The sequence below is a fragment of the Mizuhopecten yessoensis genome, unplaced genomic scaffold (assembly GCF_002113885.1).
Source record: "Mizuhopecten yessoensis strain PY_sf001 unplaced genomic scaffold, ASM211388v2 scaffold8745, whole genome shotgun sequence".
NCBI lineage: Eukaryota > Metazoa > Mollusca > Bivalvia > Pectinida > Pectinidae > Mizuhopecten > Mizuhopecten yessoensis.
The window spans coordinates 1,834,950-1,860,712 of record NW_018407700.1 but is presented as its reverse complement, the minus strand read 5'-3'; the positions used below and the strand labels follow the sequence as shown (position 1 = coordinate 1,860,712).

The window sequence follows — 25,763 nt, the reverse complement described above, 5'->3', positions numbered from 1 at the left end:
GGCGGGGGGGGGATCTGCCCGACAACATCAGGACTACTTTACTGGATGATTGTAGGCTGTACAAGTGATTGCTGATGGAATCGAGATGTCATTATTGATGTTTGTAGCCCCACAAGGTTAGCATTTTATGTTGTTATTCACGACGGAGTCTAAATTCTCCACTCATTCCTACATCTAACTCTACAGCTCTCCGCTGCCATCATTCCTACATCTAACTCTACAGCTCTCCGCTGCCATCATTCCTACATCTAACTCTACAGCTCTCCGCTGCCATCATTCCTACATCTAACTCTACAGCTCTCCGCTGCCATCATTCCTACATCTAACTCTACAGCTCTCCGCTGCCATCATTCCTACATCTAACTCTACAGCTCTCCGCTGCCATCATTCCTACATCTAACTCTACAGCTCTCCGCTGCCATCATTCCTACATCTAACTCTACAGCTCTCCGCTGCCATCATTCCTACATCTAACTCTACAGCTCTCCGCTGCCATCATTCCTACATCTAACTCTACAGCTCTCCGCTGCCATCATTCCTACATCTAACTCTACAGCTCTCCGCTGCCATCATTCCTACATCTAACTCTACAGCTCTCCGCTGCCATCATTCCTACATCTAACTCTACAGCTCTCCGCTGCCATCATTCCTACATCTAACTCTACAGCTCTCCGCTGCCATCATTCCTACATCTAACTCTACAGCTCTCCGCTGCCATCATTCCTACATCTAACTCTACAGCTCTCCGCTGCCATCATTCCTACATCTAACTCTACAGCTCTCCGCTGCCATCATTCCTACATCTAACTCTACAGCTCTCCGCTGCCATCATTCCTACATCTAACTCTACAGCTCTCCGCTGCCATCATTCCTACATCTAACTCTACAGCTCTCCGCTGCCATCATTCCTACATCTAACTCTACAGCTCTCCGCTGCCATCATTCCTACATCTAACTCTACAGCTCTCCGCTGCCATCATTCCTACATCTAACTCTACAGCTCTCCGCTGCCATCATTCCTACATCTAACTCTACAGCTCTCCGCTGCCATCATTCCTACATCTAACTCTACAGCTCTCCGCTGCCATCATTCCTACATCTAACTCTACAGCTCTCCGCTGCCATCATTCCTACATCTAACTCTACAGCTCTCCGCTGCCATCATTCCTACATCTAACTCTACAGCTCTCCGCTGCCATCATTCCTACATCTAACTCTACAGCTCTCCACTGCCATCATTCCTACATCTAACTCTACAGCTCTCCACTGCCATCATTCCTGCATCTAACTCTACAGCTCTCCGCTGCCAGAGGAAACGCTGCGTTCCCAATAATTGCCCATAAGCTAGATTTGATACACAGAGGAGTTACTTTGGAAGTTGCATTGTCATTTTATTTGGTAAGTTGTGCTCAAAATTATGGTAATGAATTGTTTCCGATAGAACGGTATATAGCACACAGAGATTCATTGTGCATATTTTACTAATATCGTACATGTGATGGAATCATCAGGTTTCAGTTTCAATTGGAGATATCTCTTTTAGTTGTTGCAGGAAGATAATCATTTGTAATTTTTTCGTTTTTGGCATCCACCCAAACTCTTATCTGATGTTGGCTGTAATTACATTTTGTTACACAGAGATTACCATACTGCTGTTTTGGATTGCCTAGAGGGGAAATCTTTCTTGTGCAGTTATGTGACTTATTGTGATAATGAGAATTATAGGAAAATTATGGTAGAAACTGACATTTTACCACATATACTGAGAAGATTGTTAAAAACGGGTTAAAAAAATATGACACTAATTTCTTCTGAATTCTTCTTATGTTCTAACAAACAAATCTCGACAAAAATTGTTCCTGGATCTCTTACTGATCTCCACCAATTCAAGTGTTCTTGTACATAGTAATTGTTGTGATCAAAATCAAGATTGCCACTATCTCGTGATCATTCAGGTAGCAAACTAATAAAATAAGTGATACAGGTGCAGTGGGTGTCATGTTTCTTTTCACATATTGAAAGGACAATAAATCATAAATCATAAATGAAATAAAAGCACTATCACCTGTACAGAAGAGTTTTCTAATTAACACCTGTCCACAACACTGTATCTGTACCGAGGTCTGATCAATAGTACACCTAACCAGAAGCCGTGGCTGGGTCCTTCCTCTGGTAGCGATCGAGTGTGTGATTCATGTACAACATAACTCATCTCCATAGATGAATATAGGTTGCTTTCAGAACGTTCTCACTGCCCATAGTGATATATTGAAGCTTTCCACTTTTCTACTTGGAATTCATCCCATGATTTGTATGAGGGGAAAAAACAGACAAATAATTACTGCTTTGCGCTGGAGGAAAATTCTGAGAGAACGGTCTTCTATTTTCTATCAATCTTAGCCTTGACAGCACTTCGCAATTTTCGGTGTTGACAAAACCTTTTTTCAGTTTATATGAGTAACTAATACACAGTACGCAGAGAGGAATGTACAAAGTAGGCAAATAGGTTTATTCTAATTTAGTTGAACACAAATGAGTGACAAAGTGGTTAGGCATGTGATTTGTTCAGCGATTAATATCTTGAGGAAACAATGGAGAAGGCAATTGAAGGGGAAACTATTACTCTCACAAGACATGCAGAGTAAGTCTGAATTGAAGTAGATTAAAATCTCTCTCTCTCTCTCTAATATTCATATATGCAAAATTGATTAAAGTGTCGTTGATTGTAGCATCTTGTTGGAAAATTGTTTTAATTTGCAACTCCGTTCATCAAAGTAAGATGTTTTGTTTCTTCTATGGAGGAAGTTTAGGAGATATTGGCTTGTCGCCACAGCAAAACAGGTTGGGTTTTGTTGGGGATAGTAAGTCATCAAGCTGTGACATGTTTGTACTTTTTTGCCTGCAGTGAAGGCACAAATTTTGATTTATTAAAAATGAAATGAAGGAATAATTGAATCTTGGTATTATGTTAGAAATTAGTTCCATGATAAAATTACTCCTTGTTCTCGTCACGGTATGAAAATTGATACAAAAAAATGTTATTCATATAGAATGTTATTTTCACAGTTGATATCTAATTTGATGTTGTAGATTTAATGAGAGAAAAATATGGTAAGGACCAATTATATTTGTAATGCATTTGATTTGGTGCAAATAAATGATGCAGGGTTAAAATCGGGTTGGGGGTGTCCTTTTGACTTTTTCTAGAACATAAAAAAATATAATGAAATTATGGAAGGAAAGTAGAAATTGTATATATGCATTCCCTCCTGACTGAAGCGTAATATAAATATGAAGTCATCAAGATCATCATCAATAGCGGCTGATACATATGTAGCTATTGACTTAAGGTGGCTCCACACATCGTCATCAGCGTCCATTTTCGTGACGTACTTCCGGAAAAAGTACAGCTCGGACTCAATTATATTGATCGAAATGTGCATGTACACCGTGTCGTCATTTCCGTATTGCGTATCGGGCATTCAATATCGTAGTGCAAATTATAGTAACACCTGGGCCGTTTTCGTTNTGTATTCCCATCAACTTCACAATCTGGATTCTATTACTTTTCCATTGTCAAATGTTATTGTAATGTCAATGAAGGACAGGATAATAAATTCACTGATCTATTGAATTAAAAGATTTAAATGTCAGAATAATTATTTTGCAAATTGCAAAACAATCATGAGTTAAGAGTTGTTGAATATTTGATAGCTTACTGATTTTACTGAAGAGCTGAAAGTGTAACCAGTGAAGCATCGTGTTTGCTTGCGTTTGTGACTGAGAATGTGTCCTCTTTTCATCTGTATAATGAAATATCTCACCAGCTCAGATTACGTAATGACATCCCACTCCAGTGTGGCAAAGCGCTGACATTGATGAGATGTACACACACAAAAATGCTGGCTTCGAATTTATTTACATTAAATTATGGAGTAAGCTTTACAAACCTTTCATAAAAGCCTGTACGTTTGTGTATAGCGCTAATATGAAATTACCATATGATACATTTATATATATATGACGGTATATAAAATCATGCATCATCATTTTATCCATGTATTATATATTATGTATATGGGAATAAATTGTTAATCACGATATTAGAGAAATTATTTCAAGTTTGCAAGTTAATTGATGTGATGGGAATATATACATTTATATAAACATAATGTGGATTTTATTAATGGGCAAGCCAAGGTATGATCAAGGATGCAAGATTTAGTTTTTTAAACAGTATGTGAGTATGTATACCTAGAGTGCGTTTGTGTTAGGTCTGCAGTGTGAGATGTGCAGGTTGTAAACACATGTACACATTATCAATAATTAAGTTGTTTTACGCCATAGATGCATCATACACATCACATATGCAGAGGTAATATGATTGAAAAGTTGTTTGATCTTGGATGCTAAAAATGGTTTCAAGCAAGTTTATGTAGGGCTGACGACATAATATAAACATGTATTAGATTTTAAGCTTTCAAGCTACATGTAGCAGAATAATTAAAAAAAACCTAGGTTCTCTCATCAGAGTTAATCTTGTTGTGGCATTTGTGAATTATTGATTATGTACAAATGATGTGGTAATGCATGCTGTTAAAGCTTATAGCTGGCTATATAGCTAACAGCACATCTGTTACTGGTTCACTGTTCAGTAACAAGTGTATCATCAACTGAGCACAGGTCTAGATATATCAGAAGTAACGGAATAGTAAGATATTGTCTAACCCAATGTTATACTCTCACCTGAAATGTCCTTTGTAGCATTTACTATAAATATACATTATGTTTGCTGACAATGATCTGATAAATCTGCAGTGTGGCTACATTTGCATATGAAAGGACGAGAATACATTTTTTTAACAGTCGGTATATGTAGATTATATATATTGTGAATAGGAAAACAATCAATAACTATTAGAATGAGGGGAAAGGATGCCTTGAAGAGATCTCATTATTCATGGCTACACCAGATAAGTCTGTAATGACAAAGGGTGTGAACGTTTGTATTATTGTTGTGTTGTAGGTGAATGATGAAGATTTGTGGGAACAGATCCAAGGCGACTTCCATGTCCCCAAATGCTGCAGTAATGGAACCCAGGCCATAAAACACATCTATATCAGGTCAGTGGGATTTCGTTTAAATGTAAGCACTATACAGGATATATATTCAGTATATTCACTCCAGATTTCCAACACGCATCCAAGATAATAATTCAATCTTCTACCAAACGATAGTTCCATTGAAAATTGATACATTATTGAAAAATGCTATAGCTATATTTATAATAAGACACAGCCTTAGACTTGTCCAAAGTTCAGTTCTTGACATAAATCTTTCACCGAGAAGTCAATCCTACTTCAGTCATATAATGCAGTACTTTAATATTGTCATGTACATATTAGACGTAAAACTTTCAGCATTCAAATTTGGACTTAAATCAGGATTCTTTCCTGATCATGGACTTAATCTTCATCTCGGTCATATATTTGTCAATTTTTTATAAAATTTGAGAACCTGCTCACTATAAAAAGCATCTTGTTGCTATGGTATTCAGTTTCAACAGACTTCACCTAGCTTTCTGTCTATCAGGTTCTATTTTCTTGCAAAATATATTCATTTTCAGTTTAAGCAATACAATTTTTTTATTTGATCAAATCTAAATCTCTTAGAAAATGATTGAGATTCCAGGGCTAAGTAGCTAGCATAGGAACAATCAGACATGTCACTTTGAATGGAGTTTTAAAAAAAAGACAGGAAATTGAAGCTTGTAGACAGATGATAATAAAAAACTAAATGAACTTCACTTTGTTGTTTTGCCCTGGAATTTACAATATTCCCTGTTTCTGGCGAAGTCCCAACATAACTGCAAAAGCCTGAAGTTAAAAAGGAAAGTGAAGATTGTATTTCTTTGTGAATTAGGGTTTTATGACTAGAACATTAAAACCTTTTTAGACCATTTAAGCTAAAGTGCATGCTTTATGAAGGTTAAAAAAATCCATAGATTTCATGATCATTTTAGCCTTTTAAGAGTTAAAGTATCCAGTGTTTTAAAAGTTTAAGTATTGCATCATGATATTGATTAAACCATGAATTCTAGTCTTACACTTAAATACATTGATGTCACACAAAGTACTAGAATTCTTTGAACAGCACTAGCTAGGTAAACCATGCATCCTTAAATAATCTGGCAGTAGCAAGACTTTCAGTAGACCCTTCATTGTCATCCCCAATATCTAAGGGTTACGCTCACTTTCACACTCTGCACCCCTTGAATATGTCATAGGAAAATCGAAGGCTCAATGTGCAGCACCTTGGGTACGCGAGGAAAAGACTAGTTTGATCCTTTGATACACATTGTATATATCAAACGAATCCCGCGATCACACAACAGTTAAAGTTGCTGGTTTTATGACCTCATCATTATGTGAACAGAAATAATGTAACTAACAAAGGCCTCATTATGTGAACAGAAATAATGTAAATTACAAAGGCATCATTATGTGAACAGAAAATGAACCTTACAAAGGCATCATTATGTGAACAGAAATAATGTTACTAACAAAGGCCTCATTATGTGAACAGAAATAATGTATCTTACAAAGGCATCATTATGTGAGCAGAAATAATGTAACTTACAAAGGCCTCATTATGTGAACAGAAATAATGTAACTTACAAAGGCATCATTATGTGAACAGAAAATGTAACTTACAAAGGCATCATTATGTGAACAGAAATAATGTACCTTACAAAGGCATCATTATGTGAACAGAAATAATGTAACTTACAAAGGCATCATTATGTGGACAGAAATAATGTACCTTACAAAGGCATTATTTATGTGAACAGAAATAATGTACCTTACAAAGGCATCATTATGTGAACAGAAATAATGTACCTTACAAAGGCATTATTATGTGAACAGAAATAATGTACCTTACAAAGGCATCGTTATGTTAACAGAAATAATGTAACTTACAAAGGCACCGTTATGATAACAGAAATAATATGTAATGTATACATGATATTAACAATGTCATCATTATAGGAAGTTGAGAAAGTGTCTGTCATACATAACAATATAACTATCTTGTGTAAGGAAAAAGCAGCCAACTGTTTAGGAGATGTATTCATTGCCTGTGTGTGGTGTAAGAGTTATAGTAAAAGCTGAGTGATTGTTTACAGACTGAAATAAGCCCCAGTAATAGGTGCTGAAGCATGTTGATAGATTGAGTAGTGAGGCCGTATAGCAGGGCATGGGCACGTGTTGTGTGGAGGAAGTGCTGAACCCTTCAGACTTCACAGAACCTTTTAACATTGATTTTACTATCATCAAAGCTGTACACTGGCAGGGCCAGTAAAATTTTATTTATATTTACTCGAACATGCAAGTATTTCTGTCAGGCGAGCCCTTGTCAGTCTGTATAATGGCTCCTTCTCACATTTCTCTGCCCATCAGCAAATTGTTTGAAATTTAATGTTGATCGGGGAAATACTGACTGACAAAACAGTATGTCTACAGAAACATGAGAATGCCTGGTTGGGTGAGGATTTTATAGAATATGAATACATGTTTACCACTTTCTGATATGTATAGCTTTGTGAACAATTATACTATTTCTAGAAAATGGTATGCATTTAAGCACATGAATTTAGATACATCGAACTTATAAATAAACAAAAAATGGAAATGAAAAGTAATGATATTTGTTTCATAAAGCATAAAAGATATAAAAGTAAAAATGCATTAAAGCATGCCATTGCGACAGTTTATATTAGGCTTCTCAAGAATCAAGCTAAGTAACTTTATAATTGTACAAATTCTGACCTAATACGCTTTCGAAATTAATACGACTATATTTGTTTGCTGTCAATACAATATATAAGGCCAAATTGATAGAAAGAAATACAGTAGGTTGGGAGGGCAACTATGCAGGTGTCAATAAATTGATAGGAAGGGCTAGTGGAAACCCCAGCATTTCTTACTTGTTGGGTGTACAACTGAAATAAAATCTTGACATGCATAATTCACTTGCATAGCGTACAGTTACTTAAACTCATTCTATACAGTATGTCTAGTCACGGGAAATTATTGAAATGTTTTGAAAAAGTATGGTTCTAGAGTACAGGATGCGCTGCTGATATTTTGACATTACTTGAATTATTTCTCTTTAATAAAAAAAAAAGACTACATGGCTCGATCCTATGTTGTGGATCAATTATCTCCAGGGTACAGTTGTTCATCAACTTATTAACCTAGCACAGATGTTTCTTGTCTGTCCAGTATATTTTCAAAGATGGGGAAAAGTTGATCTTTTCAGTATTGGATCACCTACCATTGGTGGCATTAAAAGATAAGAAAATAAATCCTGTCATGTAAGAGTACAGCTCCGTTAAGCATCATATGGGTGTTTTCAGACTTTGTGATAATATTTGGTGACTGCTTGTTGAGCTCTGTTGTATATTGTTTATATTGTTGACTTCCGTTTAAACTGTTTGGTAGGCTAGTGGTCTGATATATATATGATCTGTTTTGTAGGCTAGTGGTCTGATATATATGATCCTTTACCAGTGAACTCTCTGTCTGTAATAGTTCGAAGATTTAATGTCTTGATAAGATACAGTAGCAATGTTTTGTTTTTGTAGGCTAGTGGTCTGATATATATGATCTGTTTTGTAGGCTAGTGGTCTGATATATATGATCTGTTTCGTAGGCTAGTGGTCTGATATATATGATCTGTTTTAGGTCTGATATATATGATCTGTTTTGTAGGCTAGTGGTCTGATATATATGATCCTTTACCAGTGAACTCTGTCTGTAATAGTTCGAAGATTTAGTGTCTTTGATAAGATACAGTAGCAATGTTTTGTTTGTTGGAAGCTTCAAATTCGTTATCAAGGATGTAATTATTTTGTTACATAGACATTTGGACAAGTATGAGAAGGTACACTTCCATGGACAAGACCCAGACAGCAAGTATGTCGAGGACGAGGGCGACACTCCAGCTCGCAAAAAGGTCTGCCTGCCTATTTATGGTATCCCTAGTTCATACAACTACAGCCAACACAGGGTACCAGGTAAGTAGACACGGGAGATATACAGGGCTAGCGTTTTACTTCAGATTAATTATATTTGTGTAATGTTATCTTTGTTCATGAGGATTGAAGTTTTTTACCTGAATGAAAATAATTCATATATAACAAAAGACATTTTGAGTTAAACACAAATTAGTGTCTCAGAAATATGTACAAAAAACTGAATTTGTGGAATTTTATTTGCAAAAAATATACATCATCTGTAGAAAAAAATTAAGTCACAGATATAAAGAATCCTTATAGAACACTTTAAAACACAAATATCAATTTGTAGTTAAATATTCATGCTATCTGAACAGTGTTAAATGATTTCTACTATTTTGATCTACAGTCGAGCAGTTATTTTGAATTTTGACACCTATAATTATCAGTTTGATTTAAACCATTCTTAGGTCCTGTGGATAATTCAGTTTAATTGAAAATTAATTTAATACCATGAATACATTTTCATCTCAAATGCATTCCCTACGCATTTCACTTATCAAGTTTTGCTACCATATAATCAGTTTTGAATAGACAGGAAACAGCTTTTTGCAAATGAAAATATTCAGTATATAGGCTACATTGCATATTATAATTGTGAATTGTGTTTCAATCATCTTGATTCAGAAAATTTAATTAACTTTACGCATGTTACCATTTATATGTCGAATTGTGTAACTTTGAAAGGTATCATTTATTATAAGATAACAATAAATAGAAATGATAATTTGAGGTTCTTATATACCGCTGTATCACAACCGAGTTAGGTCTCGAAGCGGTTCACAGATTATTATCTGTGGTTATGTGGAGATGTTAGTGTGAAGCTATTTTGGAAAGGAGATGCATTGGCTTTTAAAATTATTGCAGGTGTTAGTTGCCTATTTTGGAACTCGTTTGAAAATGAGATGCATGTCACAATAATGTAGTAGTATATATATCCTTAAAGAAATAATGGAAAATAAAACTGAACATTATAAATAGTATCATTGCCATATAAAAAATAACTATAATTTTCTTCCATTTTGTTTAAACTTTTCTTTTTAACAAATTTACAGAACCTATTAGGCAGTCGCATGGGTTTTCAACAGATTATGTCACGATCAGCGATTATGAAAAACTGGAAAAAGCACTTATGTCAGGCCTGCCAAATGAGGTGGACTTTGTCATTAATGTGTGTACGCTGTTATCCAATGAAGGAAAGCATGTGTTACGGTTGAAAAAGTCCCACCATCTACTAAACCTGCTTATGGCTCATATAGGCATATTTGTACCAGGTAAGTACAGCCAGTACGGCCAGGATTCATTTCATGTAAGCAGTCTGATTGATTTTCTGACTTAATTGCTTTCAATTAAATGCATTGTTTAAATCCCCAGAAAACATTTTAAGGCTATAACAAAAAATGTTACTTTTTATAATCAAGTTAAGATTTAAACATGTATTGAAAAAAATATCTAATTTGAGGATTTTTTTGTCACAATTCTTATGCTATTGTAATGTAAGACATGTTTAATTTTAAAGAATGATTGTGTTATGACTAATGGGTTGATTATTCAAATTTCCCTTTTTCTCAGGGTGTGAAACTTTAGAAGAGGTGTACGAGTCCAACTGGAGAAAATTCTTGCATAGAGATTTTATACATGTAAGTGTTTAAATGTTATTCTATCATGTCATAAAGGTAACCTGCTCTTATTTCATGTCTGTCAATCCTAAACATTGACACACAATTACTTTTAAATGTTAATTAATAAGTAATATTAACATTCAGGAAAGTCTCAAATATATACAGTGTCCTTTATTGTAGTACAGAAATTAAGTTTGTGTATGGGTCTATACCTTCACATCTTGAAAAGACGTTTTAAGATATGCTTGATTCAAGTCGATATTTGTCTCTAACTTTACCACAAGCTTCTTTGTTAAACAGTGGCTATGCAGAAGTATAGAAATACTGTAAACTGATCATGTCCTGATTAGCTAGTAGAACCTACTTTGTGTCTATATTACCTTTATAAGCTGCCACACATGATGTGAACATTACAAGACAGTAACTTTCTCCTCGTTTTGATGTTGATTGTGTACTTTTCTTTGAAGTGTTCTTAATTTACATGATTTTCCTTTCTCGTTTCCAGTTTTGGTATGATACAGTCAAAGATACAGAAGCTAAGAAATTGATTATAACCTCACGGAATTATAATAGAAGTGAGTATCCATGGCAACCTTGCAGTGAGCAATGCTGATAGTGGTGTCGTTAAAGAGTCGAGCTTTACTGTTATAATGGGAGGTACATTAGCTTTGTCTGTACATTAAGTTTTATGTAGATACGAAGTGCAGAAAGTAACTTCGACTCATATAAACAGGTTACCAGATAATGACACTAACTTTTTGAATTGGCGCCTCATTACTCTAAATACTTACCCTTTCACCCCTATGTAACTTCAGTAGACTCTACCATGCATTGATATGGATGAGTCCATTACGGTCTACAGTGTTGAAATGGTTAAGTCTTTGTGTACATGGGAACCTATTTAATCTAGTGATTAAAATCTGGTTTCTCTGTAGAGAAACTAAGTTGCCTAAACACTTTATAAGTCCCGCACTGGAACTGTCAAAGGGGAACTAGGTTTGTACTCTGTCCCTTAATATATTACTTGTGTCTGACACATATTTTATATACTTGTCAAGTGTTTCCTACAGTTGCCAATTTTGTATCTAATACCTCTTGAGATGGCGGATTGTCGTGCACAAACTTAAAATCAGTAGATGGATATTATAAATAAGAAATTGCATTTTTCATTGTTCAATCATCTGTCCATATGACATCTTAATTAGACTTAATCTTAATTACTCTTATAATAGAGGTCCAGTATCATCATTCTTTAGGAGTACCGGAACAGCATGTCAAATCTAGGACACTGACCCATATTTTCTGCTTTACTGACTGGTTTGACATTGCATTTAACTCCAGTGTACTTATATTTCCCTCGAAGTAGAGGAATATGTTTTATTTTACAAGCATATTTATGAAGTTCTTACCAAAGGTTGGGGTTCATGAGTTGCCTGCAATATTTTGCCTTGTTTCTTAATACAGTGGAATTTCTGGTATTTAGTCATGATACTTTGGCTAGGAATGTAGTTAGCCTATACAGGTTGGTGAGATTTACTGAAATGAAAAGTACCTCCAAGAATTTGTGGTAAAAAGGATTTTTGTTTTTGTATTTTTTTCCTTTGTGAGTAGATTCATTGCCAAACTTGCGACCATCTAGATTCATAACAAAATCTGTTATTTTGTAATGTTGTTATGCCTTGGTCCAACTTTAGTTCTATTTTGTGTTTCCTCCTTAAGAACCCTTGATAGGCGAAGAAGTACTCAATCTTGGTCGTGACAGGGGCAGACATGACTTGGAAGGACAAAGAGTGCTACAGGTAAATAGCATAATATACCTACTAATAGATGTATCTCGCACACTGTTGGGATCTGTACCCTCCTACACTTGTTAGCTTCCTATTTGAAGAATAACAGCCTGTATAACATCTTGTCCAGTCCAAAACATTAATTTGTTTAAGATATTTTGATGATTTTTTAGGCGTTCCTTTATTAAACACTTTCTATCTGTTGATGATATTTTAAGCAACCCAGTGTCACTTAAACCTTCGCTTCTAGGTTAAAGGTCAAATAAATGCCAAGCAAATACACATTGGGTTTTTGTCTTTTAATTTGCATTGAGGTTCCTGTTTTAAAATTGTTAGCTTGTTTTGTCGTTCTTGTTTTAGCTGTTAATTTGTCATTGCTTTCCCTAAATACCACATTTCACCTCATTCTTTAGGCCTCGAGAATCCTATCTTATTCTCCGGGCAGGTATTTTTTATTTGACTGTCATCTTCTTAATACTGAAATATATATCTTACATCTTGATTTCTTTCCTTGTAGCTGGCTGTCATTATAAGAAATTTATCTTTTGAGGAAGAAAATGCCACTTTTATGTCTTCAAATGATCTAGTCTTCAGGTGAGAATGGTTGTTCTCTTTAATGTAACAGTGGTAGATTTTATGTATGTTTTAAACATAACTTGATATTTACAATAAAAATAATGAGATCTGATTTCTATGTGAAATTGTTTAATACAACATCAAATTTTTCTGCACAGCTCAAAAAAAAAATGACAAAATATTTCCATAACAATAAGGGCAGTTATGTAATTTATCGATTTTTTTTGTTAAAACCAGATCTGTCTTCCATCTCTTATATTAAATTACCTTTAAGGTTTTATGGGTGGTGGGGTTTCTGTAAAGAGCCTCCCACTCCTCCTCAACCGGTAATTCTGGAACAGCTCTGAACAGAAAATACTTAAGTTGTGAAAATGTGCTGATATACAGTAAAACCTGAAAAGTACAAATTCGCTTCCTTTCAAATTTCTTGCTTATAACAAAGATATTTTTTTGTCTCCTAGCAAGAAATTGTTTCATGATTATCAAGCTCTACAATGGTACATGTCTATAGCAACCTAAAGTCCACCAGGGCTCAATAAACATGTTCTACGATATCCTTGTTATCAGTATTGTTTGAGTGATCAGACCATTCTTGATCAGTTCTTCATCTGAGATTAAGAACACTTGAAGTTTTGATAAATCCCTCTGGCTTTCATGCAACTGATTTGTTGTCCATCTTCCCTGGTGTTTGAGTTATTAATAGACACCAGTAGCTCATCACAGACGCCTTTGTGTTTTATGCTATCATGATTTTGTCTCGGTGTCATCATTGTTGTTTGCTTCGTTTCAGGTTTCTGATGTTGTGTATACACAGTAGTTATGGGTGTTTGCGACCGTTGGCACTGGATACCCTTGGGAATCTGGCTGAAAAGGTAACAGCTAGTGTGATTTATTGATTTTATTTGTCCTCGAGAATGACAGAACTTGTGTAATATAAGTATTAGGGTTAGTGTACTTTCAAAGAGAAAACATTTATGTTCATTATCATCACAATGATACATTTGTGTATTTTTAATTGAATTAAAATACATAAGACTTAGAGAATTTTCCACTCTCTATACATCAAAAAACACCACATCAATATGTTTATGTTTTTGATAGATTTATAACTAATTCTGCCTGACAGATTATTTTTTATAGATGATCACTACGTGTGTATTCCATAACAAACACCAGCCACTTTCCTCATGTTCTTCCTTTTCCTTAACTCAATTATCTGTTAAGTTATTATATTTTGCAAGGAAGTTTTTGAAAATAATCAAGGTAAGAGATCAAATGTTAAGAATTTGTTTTTCAAGTAAACTTTTGAGGATGAAAATGATGTGTGTGATGCATCATATGCTAGAGCTGTTTGAGAATGAGATCTCGTTGTCCGTACAACAGGTCAGGTACTGGGACCGTTTTGAGAGACAGTTGTTGATTGTGGTTTTGTACTTTGCAGATGGTGCTGATCCCGGACAAAGAACAAACAGACATGGTGCTAAATCTGATCTGTAGATGCTTGGCTGCTGAGGATAAGCTGGACGTGGTCAGAGGTTAGTCACCCAAACAACTTTCAACATGATTAGGAATCGCTCTTTTATGCAGTAGTTTTTTGTATACATGGAAAAAACATCTCTTTCATGTTTAATATTCAGATAAAATTATGTGGCAAGCAGATAACTGAAAAATAAAAATGAAATTGGATAGACTTTTTGTGCACCCTAAGCTTTGTGTTGTGCTTGATAATTATATTGAGTGATGTACTTGATAACTGATGAGTGTGAGAAAGTAGTTATCAGGACTTGTGTCAAAATTATGTAAGGGCTATTCCAAATACCAATTTATATATAGTGCACTTTTGATGAATAATATGTGGGTAATTGGGTCTCGAGGAGTTTAAACATATATTTAATGATTGGAAAAAAATATGGGTGGTTGGGTCACAAAAAAGGGGATGAATGGATTTTATGCTGTCCATGCCTACCAACTTGGTTTTCCATATATGGCGATAGGACACCATTTTGAGGTCATCAGGTAAAGGTGAAGGTCATCTCGATAAATAATGATCTGACGTTTCTATTTATAATAGAATATAATAGCATATATATGTGTTCAATTTAAGTTTAAAAAAGAATTCATGTCTATCCAGGTCTGGAAATCTTGAGTAAGCTTTGTATGAAGGATGAGAATGATGTGATACTGGAGGAGCGACTTGATGACCGTATCTACGAGGACGTGATTCGGCTGCTGGGCGTGTATGACATCCAGATCATTGTTCATAGTTTGGAAGCCCTGTACCAATTGTCTGAGATTGGTGAACACTCCGCTACCAAGATAGCTGCTGTCAAAAGAGCTGTTGGTATGTTGTGCTGAAAACAAGTGTTGCTAATGTAGGGGCATGTCTTATTGTTAATGTAAATAGCAAGTTCTGATATTCCAAAATGGTTGTATTTTGGCCATTATTACCTATTAACTGATATCATGGACATAGTCAAAGTTACTTATGGATGGGAAACAGATTAAACAAAATATGAAGCTGTTTTAGTTGATATGTATATATAAATTTATATTTATTTAAACATTGAATTTTGCAACACTATCTGATACGCTACCGTGTTTATTTAGTTATTACTGGATAACATTGTCATCATTTCGCTGTAGATTTCTTGGTTACGTTGCTGACGATAGAAGCTCAAGCATATGGACCCAACTCATTAGTGGGAATCAAGGTTGTGGAGTACTGTCCCCCTTCCCAGTCTGCCGGGGAACCGTCTGCCCCAGTCAGCTCACAACCCATGCTCCCTGCACAAAGTAAGTTTTGAGTAAATATTTAAAAAAATAAAAAAAATACCATGAAATTAATAAATGTGTCAAAAGTCATTTAGATTGATAAAAATAGGATTTATACATAAACAATTTACAAATTATGCCCTTTTTTGTGTTTTTAGAGATCAAAAATCCATTGGAGAATTTTCTTCATTTTCATTTGAATGAAAACTTGTTCAATTTCCTTTTTAGCTTATTATAGAACATTTTCATTAAGGAAGGATTAATTGTTCTATTTTACAAAAAATGTTCTCAAATGTATGATGTTATTAAATGATGTCCTGTTTTATTGGTCGTCTCATGTTTACTACACTAGCACAATAACTCCCCAGATGATATGTGTAAGTTTTGTGAGACTAGGGTGATTTGAGTCCAAGGTTGTGCTGCATGGATTTACAACATTCTGACATTTATCCATAGCAATATCATTTTGATTTGAAAGAGAAATAAAAAATGAATATTTTTATCAAACCCCTAAATGGAAGTTAAGTTCAAATTGTGTATATTTTCTACTGGTGTACTTGCAGGGAATGCTCCACAAGCTGCAGCATTGAAACAGAGCGTACCACCTAGCTGTGACGTAGAATCCACAACGTGCAATTGGTGAGAAAGTCATCCTCCGTCTGTAGCATATATTACAGATATGTAGGAGGAATATCATAATAAGAATGTAATCAAGAGATACTTAATTGCCTAAGGCTTATCTGTATGCCATTGTTAATAACAAGCTGACATGTCTATACTTGTATGCTAGATGCCATTCACTTGTCAATAGAATAGAGCTTTTTGTAGAGATGTTATCCAGGTGATTGTCATCAAAATGACTGAAATTAAAGACTTTTTACGCTTTATAGAATTTTACTAGAAGATATATACATTGAAGCTTTCTATGTTTTCAGGTTACAAAGTGCATTTGAAATCAAAGATGGAGGTGATTCCTTGTCACAACTTCATCTCTACGCAGAATATATCACCTTTTCCAAGAAGTACGCACTGCCACAGCTGTTACCAGCTCAGGCTTTCCTCAACTGTGTTAAGTATGTTCACATTCATTTACAATCACCCAAGAATCTTGTCAAATGTGCTGAAATAAGTTCATATATGGGCATGTTTTCTGGCCTGTAACTTCTCATCACCTCAAAAATTTTTCCGGAAACTTCAAATATGGGCATGTTAATCCTTTGACTTATTTCTGATCACCTCAAGATTTTATTATGAAACTGCATTGTTGGATAGCTGATGTCTATCACTTAACAATCTCAGGTCTGTAACCAAAAGGTCAGTGTTGTGGCCAACGTTCAATTATCAAGTGATGTTTGTCCCGATAGCAACTACATGTTTCCTCTAGGTTTTGTTATGAATCTTTATTGATTTCAGTGTCATGACCAGACAGTGTGTCATGTAACACATCCAAAGGCCAAGGTCATAACATGATGTGAAGGACTTAGTAATGCTTGTATTGACAATAACTTTGTATGCCTCAAACTTATATTATGAAACTTGATACTTGCTTCTCAGAATGATGTTTAGATTCCATAATGCAAAAATATCACCAAAATGAGGTCATAAAATGATGTATTGTTGTGTTGTAGAATTGTGTTCCCAAAGATTGAGATGGTAACATTTGGTAAGGATGATGGATCACAGGAGATAGTATACAAAGGTCTTGTGAAGAAACTCAATCCTCCACCATTTGCAGTACACTGTTCAGGTAAATAACACGATCAATGATATTGTCAGTTTAAAGGGTCACAATATGACAACATGTGAGTGAAATAGAAATACAGAAATTTACGTTAATATTAAGTTTTCTTGACATTTTCTTTTGAAATATATTTTGCTTTTTAGTTTAAAATAAAATTCTGTTTATATACTTCAGTGTATTTGTCTTACCAATCTAATGACATGTGACATGTTGCCTGTTGATAAGCCCCCCTGACCTCTGACTGAGCATGTGATGTTGACATTGGACCGTCTTGGAAAGGCTATTCTCACTGTTCACACCTTGTTCACGTTTAATGTTTGCATGGCATTTTGGCTATTCCAATTAACACACATAGTATTTCAACTAGATGTTGTATACTGTATAGATCGTTTTCCTATATTTGATTTTACCAATGCAGTCTAAAGTCTGATAAATAAATTATTTAAATATGTAACTATAATGAGGTTTAAGGCATTTGACATTAAATTTGTAAACATTGGGGCCTTGGTAATATAGTTATCCTTCACTCCCAGAAAAAGTGGCAGTGCATTGTGAGACAGCTGCACAACTGCGATAGTTGTACGTAGAAAAATGGCCAATTTGTCACCTAACACACTATATAGTCAGGAAATCTAGATGTGGGTATTGGATTAGTGGGGCACCACATGCACTGTACCATCGGGTCAATACACACTAACAAAATGTTGGGCAAGATATGCAGAAATTATTATAGGAAGATTCAGAATTGCAATATATCTGCAAAAAGGTTTTCCCACCATAGATGGTCTGTTGCTGTTTAAAGCAATGAATTGATAATTTAAATAATATCTAATGAATACTTAAAAATCCCAATTTTGTTGATGTTCAAACAATTGCTGAACAAAAATATACTTGAATATTTGTGGAGATGCATAAGTTAATTATTTACTCTTATCTGAAGTTCTCAATAGTATTTGCCATAAAACTGATTCTAAAATATGCTAAGATTTGGTATACTGTAAATTATTACCTGTCTTTGAAGACCTTTTTTCTGTGAAGAAATTGTTGGGTTTTTTTTCTTGCCTTTAACTCATTCTGTATGGCAGACTTTATGAATAGATGTCGACAATACATTGTACACATATTCGTTGTTCACAGTATATATGGTTAGAGCAGAATTATTAATTTGGATATCATTGTAGACACTGCATATTTCCCTTTTCCATGTACTGGAGTGTAGCACGTTTAGCCTCCCATTTACTAACATCATTGATTGTCCTTATAATTTTGACAAGAATTTTAATGGAAGGCAATTATATTTACAAAATCTGGTAGAAAAAGTTGCAAATTTAAATATGAAATATACACTTAAGCTACTAAGAATAGCTTAAGAAAAATTGTAAAAAAAGTTTAAAGCAAATATGATTGCCATCCTTATGTATTTATCCAATGTCATATCATTACTTACAGTGATCTAAGTTTACTGCATCAGTTTAACCTGTGTGAAGTTTTATAGCAATTTAGATCAAGGGCTAGTAGATTGATTTGACATAGGGTAAGGATATCTCATTGACATTTTGTCCACTGTTGTGCAAAATCATCAAACCAAGTATAAAATTTCATGTTGTCATCAACATTTTTTCGAATCACTAGGATAGTCAAAGTCCCTTTAGAAATGATGGATTCTATGCTTTCAAAGACTAGTGATCTACTTGTCAGAGTGTTTGGAAAATATGTTAAGGTCATTTGAAAAATGAAAGGGAAGGTGGAGTAATATTGGCAACAGATATTTTTTGTGCTTTGCCTTGTATGCTGTGCACTTTGGTTGATGTGTATTTTGTGAAGTGGATAACAAATGCGGAAAGCACAATCATCTGATCAGCAATTAAAAATTGAGCCTGCCAAGAGCTTATGGTGCGATAATTAGAGCTTAATGATTGGCCAGGGATCTGTTGATATTTAAATATTTAAAAAAAAATCAAAAAAAATCTTACAAGAATGTTCAAAAAGCAAAGATTCAAGTTCTGAAATGAAAAAATCCTGTAATTTAGTTCTAATGAAAGTAGAGATATGTAAGAAGAAAATTTGATGTGGCATTTTAAACAGCCTGATTTGTCTGTTGTATTACCAACATCACCTTTACTGGTAGCTGTGGACACACTATATCAGGTGGCCTCCCTTTGCTTGATGTTGTACTGTACAGCTAGACTTTCTGTTCCACTGTACATTTGTTTCCTGGTATTGTATCTATGTGCCAAATTCTGAAGTGAACATGTTCATATTATATTCAACATTACCACAGGGAAGACTGGCCACAACAGAATATAGATCTTTTATGATCAAATTATACATTTGTTTCAATTGAAATGAAGCATAAGGAGGTAATAGATTTGAAACAACTTTTATGCCGTCTAAGGTCACTTTCTCCTCAAGGTCAAAGGTCAAATAAGTGTAAAATGTCTAGCAATAACTTTTCTAGGCCATAATATATCAATAGTTAGACATTTTGATGAACCTGAGTGTTCTTGCATGTGTCGAGTGCACTGTAATTAGGTCACGTTAACCTTCACTTGGTGTCAAAGGTAAAACATGGGTAAATTTTTTAGCATAATTTTGTCCAGGCCATAACTTTGAAACTTCAAGATCATTTGATGAAACCTAATGTATTCTTGCATCAGCCAAGGAAAGTTTTCACCTCTTGGTCAAAGGTCAGATAAGTGCAAAAAGTTTAGTGAACCCTTGTCTGGTATGTACATTTTAAACATAGAATATTTTTTATGAAACTTGAACAAGACCTGCACCATCCACAGGATATGTGCATTGCACTAAATTTAGGTTCTTGTTACCTTAACTAATAGATTGAAGCCAAAAGAAGTGAAAAATTATTTTGGCTGATAAAGAAAGACATCTTCTTATTCACATAAAATTTATTATGATTTATACAGACAACTAGGATTTACAGTAAATGTAGGATTTACTAGGGAAATACTAGCTCAAACCAGATGATCAGAGAGCAATGAGAGTGCCCCTAAGTGTCTGCAGCAAATGTATATGTTTGATGTTGTATTCATTGTATTGAGCAGCTTTGCATGCATTTTCATCTTGTGGTTTTGCTATTTATTTGAGTATTATTTAGTTCTGTGTTGTATCTATTTTGCTTTCAGTTAAACCTCGTAGTAGTGTTGTGCACCCATCAGCCTTTCCTTCGACAGCATCTAATCCATACGCAACTGTTGACCTAACTCAAACTCCAACACTCAGACAGCGTCTCATGGAACCTCCCAGGTTATCTCCCTTACAAGCATCTCCATCCCTTCTTCCTGCAGGTGGTGCACCAACGCCGGGGAAGAACAGTGCAATATCATCGTCCACATCTATGTTGTTGTCATCCAAAATACAAGCTCATCAGCAATCCACAACATCTGTACAGCAAAGAACACCTACTCGGCCACCTCAACAGCTGAAACAGATTCAACCAGCCCCATCTCCTCATCTGTCACCCTCAATTACTGTCACCAGTAATCACATATCCACCCCAGTTATCTCATCCTCATCCACCTTCACTTCAGTAGGCAGTGCCCAGTTAATTCAGTCTCGTAATGTGTCGGCGCCACAACAGCAGTTTCAACCACAGCAGGTAATGGCCACTGGAGGACAGAATCTTCCTGTGCTTGTTATCCAACAGGTCTGTCAGTCAGACCCGACACAACAGGGCAACTTTCCTGTGTTTGTGCAGGAACCACAACAAAAATCTACGGAAACTCGCATGATAAAAACTCTGTTGGCTAAAAAACTACGACACAACCAGTCAGGGCCAGTGCCCATATGTCCAAAGATGGACCCCAGTAACCCAATGCAGCTTCTGACTTTCACAACCCAGCAGAGCAATGTTATCCAGGAGCAGCTGCAACATCCGTACATGGTCAGCAGCCAGGGTACCACTGCTGTTCTGCCACAGTTCGACCAGCTCAGTCAGATACAGGGCCAGGTACAGGTTAGCTTGGCATTGGACAGTCCACAGTCATACCAGTCTCAGTCATCACCTTCCTCAGGAAGCATGTGCATCGTCCAGTCTAGTCAACTTGGGGTGAGTAATCCCACTCCTCAACAGGGAGTCACCACCACCCATCAGTCGCGGCCGGTCAAGTCAGATAGAGCAGCAAAGAAAAAGAAGAGCGGCAACAGCCCAAGTTGCACGAAATCATCTAGTACCAACTCATCTCGGTCATCATCACCAAAGAGTTTCTCCCCCAAACCACTAGCCACACCAACCCTAGGCCAGATTCCGCCCTCCCCTAACCCTGCATCTCCCAACCCAATGGATGGGGACCTAGAGGTTTGTGGAGAGATTGAGCGTGCCAAAGATGTGGTCACTGTGGGACAGGAGGCCATGATAGAGCGCGTGGAAAACAAGTGTCTCGACCGCATCAAGAACATGCAGAAAACAATAACCACAACCCCCCAACCGTCCATTCAAAATACCAATATTGATTCTGGCCCTTTGCTAGTCCCTCATACTGCTGTCAACACCAGTCCGTTGTCCAGTATCAATGACCAGGTTCTGGATACAGGTCAAGGCAGGAATAACATGCTTAGTGACACAGGTCAGATCATCTCCAGTGTCCGAAGTGAGGACCAAATTGTTAACCCACCTACAATGACTTCAAATGAATGTGGTGGCAACTCGATCTCTGCCATGGTTCTGCCTTCTGGGCCAGACTCAGCCATGGCTTCTGCTACCGTAGAAAATCAAATTCGTGAACAAACTTTATTTCATCGAAACCACAATATGCTACAACAAGAACCACAGAACAATTTCTCAAACATTTTACAGGGGAAGCTGAATGGTGATATTGGAGATTCTGAAGATAGCATGTCTTCTGACATAAACAATGCTAACAACAATCACGCAACAGAGAGGAACCTAGAGAGGACCACAACAAACCCTTCTATCACAAAAGACTTTACAAGTGAAGATGATAATGTGTCGCAGCTGGAGAGTGTGTCAGATATGTCAGAAACAGCTAGGGCAGCTTTGAACCTAGAGGCAAGCTACAATGACATGGAGATGAACAGCATTGACGACTGTGTGGGGGAGGGAGTGGAGGACAACTTCCTCTGTGACGAAGAGGCAATAGAGAAATACAACAACATGGATGACCATGCTGAACAGGTCTTGGAGAACGGAGGTGGAGAATCTCTACTGGAGGGAGAGGATGGTGTCCTACACCCTCCTCGCAGTGAGGACAGTAATCTGAAAGATCTTCCTCCCAAAGAGGAAGCTGTGGTTAAGGACAAACTTGTAGAGGATGTGTCTGCTGTGAATGGTATTCCAGAATATCAGGAGGAGATAATCCCTTCTCCCACACCCGAACCTATTCTCACTAATGGTGTGGACTCTGAAGACAGTTGCTCGGGCATTAAAGAGGACATTCAGAGCGCTGTAGAGTTCAAGGAGTGCATTAACAAGTTCAGTGAAAAAGTAATGCCAAAAATGAACGGCATTATGGTAAACCATGTCACCAATGGTGAGAGGGACCCTTATGAAGGGCACAGTAACGGCATTGACTATGAGCTCAGCAATGATGGATTAATGGGTATTGGACAGGAGAATGGGCGGGCAGAAGAGTCCTCCGACAATGAGGAAGTGAAACATGTTGTCATTCACGCTGGTGAGGGTGACCATGTGGTCATCAATTCACAGGGTTGTCTGGAGATTAATGGTAAAGTAACCAATGTAGAAAACCTGCCAACAACAACAGCACCAAACTCAGCACAAGATGAGGATTCCGAACAAGTCCTGGCTATAAAGAGCATTCTTGAAGAGGCTAGCGAGGAGGAAGAGGAGGGATACAATAACGTGGGTGGACAGCCTGCATGTTATGATCTGACAGAGGAAGGGATGAGCATGGAGACCGAGGAAAATAGTGTTTCTCGTGAACCGGCAGGGGATCCTGATGAAGTTATTATTGAAAATGAAATGTGTTTGAAACCATTAGGTCAGACCGACCAGTCACAGACATCGGATGAAATGACCGAGGTACCAATGGAAGAGACCTCTGTGGACCAATGTCCAGGTCAGGACCAGAATCGGGACACTAATCCAGTTTTAATTCTTGAACCAGACAGCTGTTCTCAGCCAGAACTTCCAATGAATGAGGACTCGACGGACAGTTTACCTGTGTTACCACAGAATAGTGAAGACAACAAAATAGACATTGTGGAGGCTGCTGTGGCCTCATGTGATCTGCAACCCCAGGACGGTATGGATGATATTCCCTGTGCTAATACCATGACTGTGGGTAGTATCGTACAAAGCATACAGGTGATGCCTATCAGTATAGGGGACATGCCAATAGGACAACCACTCCTGGGCCAACCCTTATTGGGGCAGCCTCTTGTAGGACAGCCTGCCTTAGCCAGGCTGCCCTTCCCCACCATCATGGATATTAATATGGCAAATATTTCCAATGACAATATGTTCAAGATAAGCACAGGCGGTGTCAAAGTTGAAACAAGTGGTAACAACTTTATCTACAGCCGTGCCGGCGGTCAGATGGACTTGACTGGAGGGCAGTTACTAGTGTACGAGGATGACAAGTCTCGGTCATCATCCGTCCAGGTGACGGATGTGTGCAACTCGCGCCATGTACCTACGCCTGAGGCATCTCGTGACAGTGAGCTCAGCTGTGATAGTGTCGCCTCATCGCTCACAGACTCCTCCTCCACAGACAAACATTCCATAAACACTGCTATTCAGGGCATACACATGGCAGTTGCTGCCGCATCCACCTCCATCAGAAGTGCTACCACTCCCATCCTAACCTCCACCTCATTCACGCCAACCACGGGCACCAAAAAATCCAGTCATACCTCCCGCTCAAAGTCAGGCGAAAAACGACCCAAGAAACGCAACAGAAACACATCAGGTAGTGCTGATTCAAGAGGTTCTTCTGCTTCATCCACCACCAACACCAACCCACCCAGTCCAGAGTTTGTTTGTGAATGGGCCAACTGTAAACGGTAAGTTATTCCCCAAAACTAGTATTTCATTCATTTTTTATTTCATAATAAGAAGTTAAATCTCCAAAAGAGCAATGTCAGTTACTTGAAAAAATATCAAATTCATCACCACAAATTGTTCTCATGCTTGAGAAGTGACATAACAAGAAGTAATTTTCAAATCTTGCGGCTTAAATCTAATTGCTTGGAGAGAAAAAAAAACAATCTTTATTCTCACAATAGTTACAGACATTTAAACAAATTAAGTTAACGCCTACAATTGTCATAATGTGTTTTGACAACCTGGTATGTTGTAGATGTTTTGAGAACTCCCGGAGTGTGTTTGCTCATGTATGCACCACCCATCTGGCGAGTGATGTGGATGGGGTCTGTCTGTGGGAAGGTTGTGAGAGGCTCCAGAGGAAGCGATGGTCACTGTACACACACATACAAGTAAGTCACTATAGCTAGCTAGTAGTGCACTGATTAATGCACAATTTATCCCAGCCCTGGTCTTATCTGTCACTAAGTGATACAATTTATCCCAACCCTGGTCATATCTTTCTATTATAGTGATAAACACAGTTAATCCCAACCCTGGTCGTATCTGTCTAAGTGATACAATTTATCCCAACCCTGGTCATATCTGTCACTAAGTGATACAATTTATCCCAACCCTAGTCATATCTGTCACTAAGTGATACAATTTATCCCAACCCTGGTCGTATCTGTTTAAGTGATACAATTTATCCCAACCCTGGTCATATCTGTCACTAAGTGATACAATTTATCCCAACCCTAGTCATATCTGTCACTAAGTGATACAATTTATCCCAACCCTGGTCGTATCTGTTTAAGTGATACAATTTATCCCAACCCTGGTCATATCTGTCACTAAGTGATACAATTTATCCCAACCCTAGTCATATCTGTCACTAAGTGATACAATTTATCCCAACCCTGGTCATATCTGTTTAAGTGATACAATTTATCCCAACCCTGGTCATATCTGTCACTAAGTGATACAATTTATCCCAACCCTAGTCATATCTGTCACTAAGTGATACAATTCATCCCAACCCTAGTCTTATCTGTCACTAAGTGATACAATTTATCCCAACCCTGGTCATGTCTGTCTAAGTGATACAATTTATCCCAACCCTAGTCATATCTGTCACTAAGTGATACAATTCATCCCAACCCT

The 25,763-nt window shown here is 36.8% G+C and overlaps 1 protein-coding gene across 2 annotated transcripts in view; it reads left to right on the top strand.

Moving 5' to 3' along the window:
• Positions 1-25,763, top strand: part of LOC110456464 (AT-rich interactive domain-containing protein 2-like) — a 47,153-nt gene that overhangs the window by 15,950 nt on the left and 5,440 nt on the right. Inside the window, exons 3-18 of one of the 2 annotated variants that reach the window (XM_021507242.1) lie at positions 5,027-5,124; positions 8,926-9,080; positions 10,136-10,354; positions 10,653-10,720; positions 11,208-11,277; positions 12,422-12,501; positions 13,007-13,083; positions 13,856-13,937; positions 14,507-14,600; positions 15,197-15,406; positions 15,709-15,858; positions 16,401-16,476; positions 16,773-16,910; positions 17,466-17,584; positions 20,884-24,580; positions 24,877-25,012. In XM_021507242.1, the coding sequence (XP_021362917.1) occupies positions 5,027-5,124; positions 8,926-9,080; positions 10,136-10,354; positions 10,653-10,720; positions 11,208-11,277; positions 12,422-12,501; positions 13,007-13,083; positions 13,856-13,937; positions 14,507-14,600; positions 15,197-15,406; positions 15,709-15,858; positions 16,401-16,476; positions 16,773-16,910; positions 17,466-17,584; positions 20,884-24,580; positions 24,877-25,012 (5,469 nt within the window). Of the gene's footprint in view, positions 1-5,026; positions 5,125-8,925; positions 9,081-10,135; positions 10,355-10,652; positions 10,721-11,207; positions 11,278-12,421; positions 12,502-13,006; positions 13,084-13,855; positions 13,938-14,506; positions 14,601-15,196; positions 15,407-15,708; positions 15,859-16,400; positions 16,477-16,772; positions 16,911-17,465; positions 17,585-20,721; positions 24,581-24,876; positions 25,013-25,763 lie in introns of both variants that reach the window. The other variant, XM_021507241.1, reaches the window with a different exon arrangement.